This window comes from Malaya genurostris, chromosome 3, assembly GCF_030247185.1.
Source record: "Malaya genurostris strain Urasoe2022 chromosome 3, Malgen_1.1, whole genome shotgun sequence".
NCBI classification, from domain to species: domain Eukaryota; kingdom Metazoa; phylum Arthropoda; class Insecta; order Diptera; family Culicidae; genus Malaya; species Malaya genurostris.
In genome coordinates this window covers 278,027,027-278,035,418 of record NC_080572.1, presented here as the reverse complement: position 1 = coordinate 278,035,418, position 8,392 = coordinate 278,027,027, and the positions used below count along the sequence as shown (strand labels likewise).

Below are 8,392 nucleotides of genomic sequence, written 5' to 3'. Positions count from 1 at the left end.
TTTCGGTTTGGCAGACCTGTTGCTAACTTATTTCCAATCAATCGATCGTATTCGACACTGAACGTTAGTTGTGATGAGTCCAAAAAACAAATTCATTACAGCAATCATCCAGATTGCATAGATGATAAGGAACTACTACATCTCAATTGGGTGTAATTTGAAACTTGAAGGGATAATTGGTATGGCGAATCAATTTAATTCTTATTCTACATCATTATTCGTATCGAACGCAAGCAGCCCTGTGTGGTGCGCGATAGTTGGTGCAAATGAACTTTCGTATTGTTATACGATCATAAACTTTGTATCAACAAGTGCCGCCGCATTGCTTAGCATATTTACAACGAACGGATGCTTGGTGCACTATCTACACTATATACCTCAATTTCTTTTTATGGGTGCGCTTGTTCTACTTGGAAGCTGCTACGTCACCGGTCACCGTGACCAAGACAGATTATTCGAAACTTCCGGCCTTCTCTCCATCCTCGTGCTCGAACTTAATAAACCGTATCATATCTGTGTGATACGTAAGGTGGTCCATTCATAAACGCAGCTCTATTATCCCGGTACGAGTGTGCGCAGCATCATCCGAGTGTTGCATCATTTTTGTACGACCAGGCGGTAGTGATCACACATTCCTCGTCGACTTGTTATCAATGGTAGCGCGAACACTTTCTTCATCACGGGGTAATCATCAACAAAGGAATATCGATCGGTCGTCTAAATGGATCATTTTTTATTGAGGAATAATTTCCTTATGTGTTGGAGCTTTCGTTCAGGATTAAGTTCCATACTACGCTCTGTAAATATAAAACGCGATTAACCAGTGCTGACTAGTGCATTACTATTCCGCAGGCAGATCGTAGCAGTGCGGCAGGACGGTTCACATTGAGTACAAAAAAACGGTCGAACTCGCGTTAACAGCTCGCCCGGTTCTCGGTTGATAACAGTGAACAAAGTAAGTGTGTTCGAATGCGAAGAACTGTTGGAATATTTGAAGATCGAACCGAAAGCTAGTGTGGCGCTAGAATTTTCTTGAAGACTTCCTATGTTAATGTAGTGCAGTTATGTAAAAGATGTTGTCGATAAGGAGTTCTCCTTTCCTCCTCCTAGAGACTGATAAGTTTTGCCATAAGTGCTAATCATGAACACTTTTCAGTTACCACAATAACACGACATCAGGAGCATCAGAGGAAACCTCGTCAATTTTAGGTTTTTGTGAATAAGTGCTCCAATCATTACAATATTCATTTTCAAGTAATCAACATCATGGTTCTACATATGCCAGGATCTTTAGTTACTTAGTAACCAGAAAAAAACAAATTTAAATCTTTTGTCACATTAAGGACTGCAATGGCAGGTTGTCTGCTAATTGGCATGATCGACTTTAATTTCGCATAATCATGCAAATTCGACTTAGTACGGTCGTTGATTCGCCGTTATTGCAACAGTTCAACTTCAGGATGTGTCTGTTCCACACTTACCTCTAACTTTCTCGTGCAGTGCTACAACATGCTCGCTTTTGCTATCTTTTAATCTTCGACTAACTGCAAGCATTCACCGCAAATCAATTAATAAATTTCTCAGTTCGGTGTTCTCATCGCTACAGTGCAATAGAACTTGTATTTCTTCGAGAGTCTCCACTCCAAACGGCCTAGTAGAGATGACTCCTGGTTCCATTTATTCCTCAGTCGTTTGCTTTGCAACTGCTTGAGATTATGTCTCAGCGGTGTGGTCCGACATTCATTTCGATGGAAATATGTTTCTTTACGTGAATACGTCTTACTTTACTATGAGACACTTTTTTGAAATTCGACCTGTGGAAGAATGGATAGAACTTAATCTTAAATAGCTCGAGTTGTATTCAACGCAACAGTGTGATATAACCAATATTTTAGTTTAAGGTAGTATCAGTTTCGATGTCCAACTGTACTAGTATACAAGGTAAACCATCGTCGAAAGTCGATCATTACTTCTAGTGCGGTAGACAGGGCTGGACGCCGTAGTGACAACTTTCCACCAATAGCAATAACAACATCTCCTTCTGCGTGGTGTAAAGTATCATTTGGATTAGACTCTGAGACTGAGTTCTACAACTGAATTCAGAACCTGGAATTTGGGCCACCTGAATTCTGAATTTAATTTGAGATTTAGAATTAAGTTTTACAATCCAGTTCCGGATTTAGTTCTAGAATACAGGTTCAGAAATTAAAACTAATGTCGTTTTCGCTTGACTAAAATAACCCAGTTTACCAGTTTCCTGGGTTATTATAGTCAAGCGAAAACGACATTAGTTTTAATTTCTGAACCTGTATTCTAGAACTAAATCCGGAACTGGATTGTGAAACCTTAACTACTGTTTCGAACCTAGTTTCCACGTTGTTGAACTGAAAATAGAGTCAGTTTCGTACCTGGTTTTTTATATCAGGTTTGTTCAAATTCCCGTTGCTAACTGCGAAACCAAACACATTTTCGTAAAAAGTGTTTGTTTGATAAAACTGCCCTGGGTAGTTTCAGTTTTCTCAAGCGAATACGGGTAATACTCTGGAACTAGATTTTTGGACTTAGTTTCCTCAACAGATTTCAAAACTGATTTTAGTTCCTCTGTTTGTTTTCGGAATTCGAATCAAAAATCCTGATTTGGAATTCAACTTCAGAATTTTGGAACAAGATTCAAGATATGAGCTTTAGATCTGGATCCCGGAACTAAATTTTAGATCTGAAACTGAGTTTTGGAATTAATTCCTAAATTCAATCTCGGAATTTATTTCCAGAATTCAGAACCTGCATGCTTGAATTAAATTCGGAGCTTGGGTTCTGGAACTGATTCCAGGTTCGGAAATCACTTTTTAGTTCTTTAATTCTATTCCAGCACTTGAATGTCCAGTACTCAGGTTCAGTTGTATATAATCAAATGATGACATATAGCACAGCAGTTTTTCAAATAGTTGGAGCAGCTTTCGAGCAGTTTTTAAACAGTTTTTCTAACAGTTTTTAGGATACTTTTAGAATAGATTTTTGGCAGTTTTTGTGAAGTTTTCAAACAGTTTTTCAAGTAGTTTTAGATCAGTTTTCAAATCGTTTTCGAACAGTTTTTAGAACAGTTTTCGAGCAGTTTGTAGTTGTTTTCGAGCAGTTTTTCGAAAAGCTTTTTGGAGCAGTTTTCGAACAGTTTTTAGGATGCTTTTAAAATAGTTTTGTGGCAGTATTCGAGCTTTTTTTGTAGAAGTTTTCAGTTTTTCAAGTAGTTTTCGAGCAGTTTTTAAACCGTTTTCGATTAGGGTTAAGAACAGTTTTCTAGCAGTTTGTAGCTGTTTTCGAACAGGATTAAAAGCAGATTTTAGAGCAGTTTTTAGAACTGTTTTCGACCAATTTTCATACAATTGCTCGAGTAGTTTTTCGAAGCAGCTTTCAATGCAGTTTTCGATCAGTTTTTTAGCAGTGCTCGAGCAGTTTCTTATCAATTTTTTAGCAGTTTTCAAGCAACTTTTCGAGTGGTTTTCGAGCAGTTTTTAGAGTAGGGGTGGCATTAGCAACCAAGTCAAATCGACTGTTTCGTACAAGCGCTCTTACAAAGAATTGTTCGTTTCGAGGTAATGCCCCAGTTTTCGATCAGTTTTAAAGCAGATTTTTGATTAGTTTTCGAGCAGTTCTTGAACAATTTTCAAGCAATTTCTGAACAGTTTTAAGCATTTTTATCTGTTTTCCAGCAGTTTTTTAAATAGTCTTTAACTGTTTATGAGTAGTTTACAAACAGGTTTCAGAACAGTTTCCGAGTAGTTTTTTGAGCAGTTTTTATTTTTTTAGCAGTTTTTAGAGTCGTTTTACGTGCAGTTTTAGAGCAGTTTTAAAAACAGTTTTTTAAACAGAACTGTTTTCCAGCAGTTTTTCAAGTAGTTTTCAACTGTTTTCGAGTAGTTTACAGTCAGTCACATTTTTCTAATTTTTAGATACCTACTTTCCACTACCATCCATCGGGGTCCCTAAACGCGCATTCATCCTTTGATTGTCCCTTTAACTGCTGTTGTTGATGTCCTTGTATGTAAGCGTTTTTTGTCTCATTTTTGTTTTGTTCAAAGGTCTATCCAAAGTATTTGGGAAAGTACTTTACGTCCGTACGTTGCCGATATGTATTTTTTTCATTTTGACATGATTCAAATTTGGCTTATCTAAGATCAAATACTGCTGTTTCCAAAATCAATAACAATTGACACTGGTCGTGCCCTCGATATTGTCGTTGTTTATTGTTCTTTAGATTTGCTCATCTCGAGACCGGTAAAACATTGTGCTTTGTTTTTCAAACCAAAACCAAAGAGAACTGATGATTTAATTTCCAGTTTATAGATGAGGTGATCTGCAGGAGACCTAGTGGATATCATTGCAAGGTGTTCTGTCATGAAACATTAATTGATGTGTGGTAAAACGGTGGGAAAAGTCCTAAAAATTAGATAAATAAAATGAGGTTAGAGCCTCTTTCAGATTATTAGTGAATTAGAGGTATCGAGTGTTTCGTGCCACTGTCGACGAAGTCTGCATCAACAAGCCCACCGCACCGTCAATAAATAGTCGACCGAAAAGATATGCTACAAAAGCAGAATCAATATTAAGTGTGTACACAATATTTTTTGTTAAAACCACGAACGCGAGCGCACCTCGGAAGCGTGTTTGGAGTCATGCTGATACGGAATTAAATGGACTTTTGGTCTCGATTGATAACTGTAGATGAAACCTTGATTCACTACATGTTTGAGAATCGAATGAGTGCCCGGCAATGGACTAAAGCACATCACAATGGAAAACATACATCAACAGCTGTGCATTATTGCAGCGAATAATGGTCGAAAATCATCGATTTATGGTTATATTCGTTTCTCAATATACCATATTCTTATTTCAATATACAATATTCGCCCGTTTTGTCTTCCCCGGAGTATCATCTGGTTGATGGTTGGTTGATGGTTGATCAGAAGATGGAATTAAAAAAAAAATCAGCTCTCGTGAGGAGACCTTTCGTAAAATTATTTTTCAAGCGGTATCAAAATGTTGGGAAATCAGATTTCTCATTCCCAACGAGTACAGATTTACCGCATCTGATAATATACTTTGTATTTTAACCATTTTTCACTCTCTCCAATCATTGCTCTTCAAAAAACGAATTGACCTCATTTGCGCCTCTTCGAACAGCAATAACAATATCGATAGAGTTTTTTCATCAATTACTCGTTCAAATTATGATAAAATTGATACCATCCGTATTGATTTCAGCGAAGTAAATATGATGAACGTCAAACTACTATCACTGCTCATCGTAGCAGTTGTAGGTAAGTCAATCATATTTAAATAATCCTTAAATTCCTTGCGCTGATCCGGCCGCCTATCCTCTCCTATAGGTCCTTTTCTTACACTTGGCGACGAGATGAATCAGATAGACGTTGAAAAGCTTCGACAGCACTTGCCGGCTAACCTGCAAAACCTATCGATGCCGAATCTGGACGACATTGAATCTGCTTTGAAGGAAAAATGTGTCAAAGCGGGCGGATCCGAAGCGTCGTACGAGCAAATCAAACAAGGTGCCAAGGATTTGGCCAACTGTGTCAAAGGTTTGGTCGATGTCGATCAGTTCCGGCGTGAGGTAGAGGAAGCGAAACCGACCGGTGATTTGGACACTGTTTTCAACAAATACTGCCGGAAGCGAAACACGCTACTGGAGTGTGTCAATACGTTTTCCAACACGATTGATCCGTGTCTAGATGAAGATGAGGAACGCCATAAAAGCTACGGGGTGGACGTGTTCAAGAATCTGCTCAACTTTGTCTGCCACAAAGACGGTGATCAAATTGCTCGTAAGAAAGTTCTTCATCTTTTGACGTTTGATTTGATTATAAAACACTTTTTTTCAGTTTTCATTGCTGAGAAGGGTCCAGAATGTTTCCTGGAACAGAAAGATGACTTGATCAAGTGTGTCAACGATACTTTTTCGGGATATCTAACGGACGTTGACCTGTCCGTTACAACCGTACCGAAATTGGTTATCGGTCCAAAGCAGTGCGAGTAAGTGGACCTTGTCACTAATGTCAACTCGAAGTGTGTCATTAACTATTGATTATTGCAGAGACTTCACCAAACTGCAGAACTGTCTGGTTCGTGAATTGGAACAATGCGAGGAATCCACTCCGGCAAATTTGGTCGAATCGCTTTTCAGATTTGTTCGAAAAGGGTCACCCTGTGATCCGAAGGTAACGATATTTTGACATGATATTCATAGTGTGATACATGTTTTTCTTCATCAATAGGGAAAATCCGGACGCAGATAAGCTGTAGGTTGAAACTCTTCAATTGTGATAAGCTGTGAAATTGTAAATCATCGAATAATAAAGAACTGTTTCAGCATAAAGTTCAAGTGGCTTAAAATACGATCACAGTACAAATTTTGAAAGGAAGAATGGAATTTTAAAAGAAAGAATGGAAAATAAGGACGTAACATATTATCTTACTAATTATTCGAAATTGCTACGTAACCAAGGCCAATGTGTTTGCTCTGCTGCTTGTTGTTGAAATGGGAAATATCATGTTCAGCGAAGTTCCGGACCATTTGATCGTCCTGCTTACTTTAATTACTTTACTTTAACGAGATGAAAGATTTGGGTGTCTTCCTCGATGAGAAATTGACGTTTAAAAAGCTGCATTATTGCGAAGGGTTTTCGCTGCTTAGGGCTTAGAACTGGAATCGACAAGCACTTTTCAGACATTGACTTACACTTCATTATTTTTACATTATTTCACTTCTATAAGACTATATAGTTCAGTTACAAATAATATACTATGCTTATATACTATGCATAATTTGCACGACTATGAAGCAATGCAATTTGATTTTTTTTAACTTTGTTAGATCAAGATTCGATCGAACGGATTAGTATTTGCGGAATTGGTTCGATTGTTTTTCTTTTCGGATTTGTTATTGAAAGTCACAGTAGACCATGTCAAAATAATTCGAGAAATTTTTTTTTTCTCTAACACTTATTTTACGATTAATTGATACTCTGAAGTATATTAGAATCGGTTTTTACAAAGCGTGTTTTATAAATAATTTTTATATTACTTTTATCAATGCTGTTTCGGTGTTTGTACCATGTCATACCAATCGAGGAGATTTTGTTCTGGCACAATGAAGTCATCTAAGTGCTCGAACAAAATGTCTATTTTTCTGAAATCTCTTTCAGCATAAATCAAGCAAACCAAATTTCTCTCAGTGCGGAGACACGGATAGCGTTATAGTGATACCGGATGTGTTTTCGCCTGAATATTCATTGACGTTGTTAGTTTTCAAATTAATTTTAAAATTAAAATTTCATACTATACCACAATTTGTGTTTAGGAAGAACGATAATATAGGTCAAGAATTTTTAGACATATTTTGCAACAAATTTTACATGATTCCTCCGTCTGACAAATGAATTCAGCCAGACTTTTTTCGTTTTTATTCTTAATTTAACGTACTAGCAATTATCTATCGACATCAGGTTCCAGACAGCTTCCTGAATTTATTGGCTACCGATCTATGACATCTTTTATTTGAATCTTAGATGGAGACAATCGATTCCGTCATCTTCTAGAAAAAATGAATGACATTATTGGTCACGCACACATTTGTTTATCGCGACAAACTGATTCGAATGGTATACACTGAAGTCTTTTTTATGCGAGTTTACGTACCGCATAAAAAACCCACATAAAAAAACCTCATCACTCTGGAACTTCGCATAAAAAAAACCTCATAAAAACAGACCGCATAAAAATAGACCTTAGTGTATTAGTGTAAGGAGTTATGTTCTTCCAGCAGTCATTATTGCTATAAGCAACTTAAATCAATGTAATTAAGAAATTTATTTTATTTCGAAAATACGGCCATGTTCTTAAAGCATATGCCGTATTCGAACTATTATGTTTCCAAAAACGAACCGTGCTTATATCAAAACGAGGCAAAATGTCATAAAAAAGAGTACTGTTTTTAAGTGCCTCCAAACAATTGCAGAAAACAGTTTTGAGAAGCGCTCTAAACTCCTGCTACTTACACAAAAATATCGATATCTCTGGTCAAAATGGACGGATTTTAACAATCTATGTTGAATATCAATTACCGTGTGAAATTTAAATTCCAAAACATATTTTGTTTACAAGGGCAATTGTGACTGATATTGTTGAAAAACAATAAAATTTGACATATAACTTCGTACAATTCGAAAACTAAACATCTGATTTCAAAACATTTAATAGCGTTCAGGTTGATGAGGAGACCTTCCATGTTTGTTTGGACTAGTTTAACCAAAATCGGTCCTCAAAGATCTCGAACTCTTTGTTAACAACACATATACAGACACACACACACCGCTCA

General features: G+C 36.9%; 1 protein-coding gene across 2 annotated transcripts; it reads left to right on the top strand.

The window, feature by feature from the left end:
• Positions 1-704: 704 nt before the first annotated feature.
• LOC131435931 (27 kDa hemolymph protein-like) lies at positions 705-6,391 on the top strand. Of its 2 annotated transcripts, none has more exons than XM_058604237.1 (6): positions 705-955; positions 5,268-5,318; positions 5,388-5,840; positions 5,898-6,048; positions 6,110-6,233; positions 6,291-6,391. In XM_058604237.1, the coding sequence occupies exons 2-6, from the start codon at positions 5,273-5,275 to the stop codon at positions 6,309-6,311; spliced, it is 795 nt and encodes a 264-aa protein (XP_058460220.1). In that variant the 5' UTR covers positions 705-955; positions 5,268-5,272; the 3' UTR covers positions 6,312-6,391. The 2 variants fall into 2 exon arrangements, with proteins under 2 accessions (XP_058460220.1, XP_058460219.1); XM_058604236.1 differs by having other exon boundaries at positions 707-955; positions 5,263-5,318.
• The last annotated feature ends 2,001 nt before the right edge of the window (positions 6,392-8,392 follow it).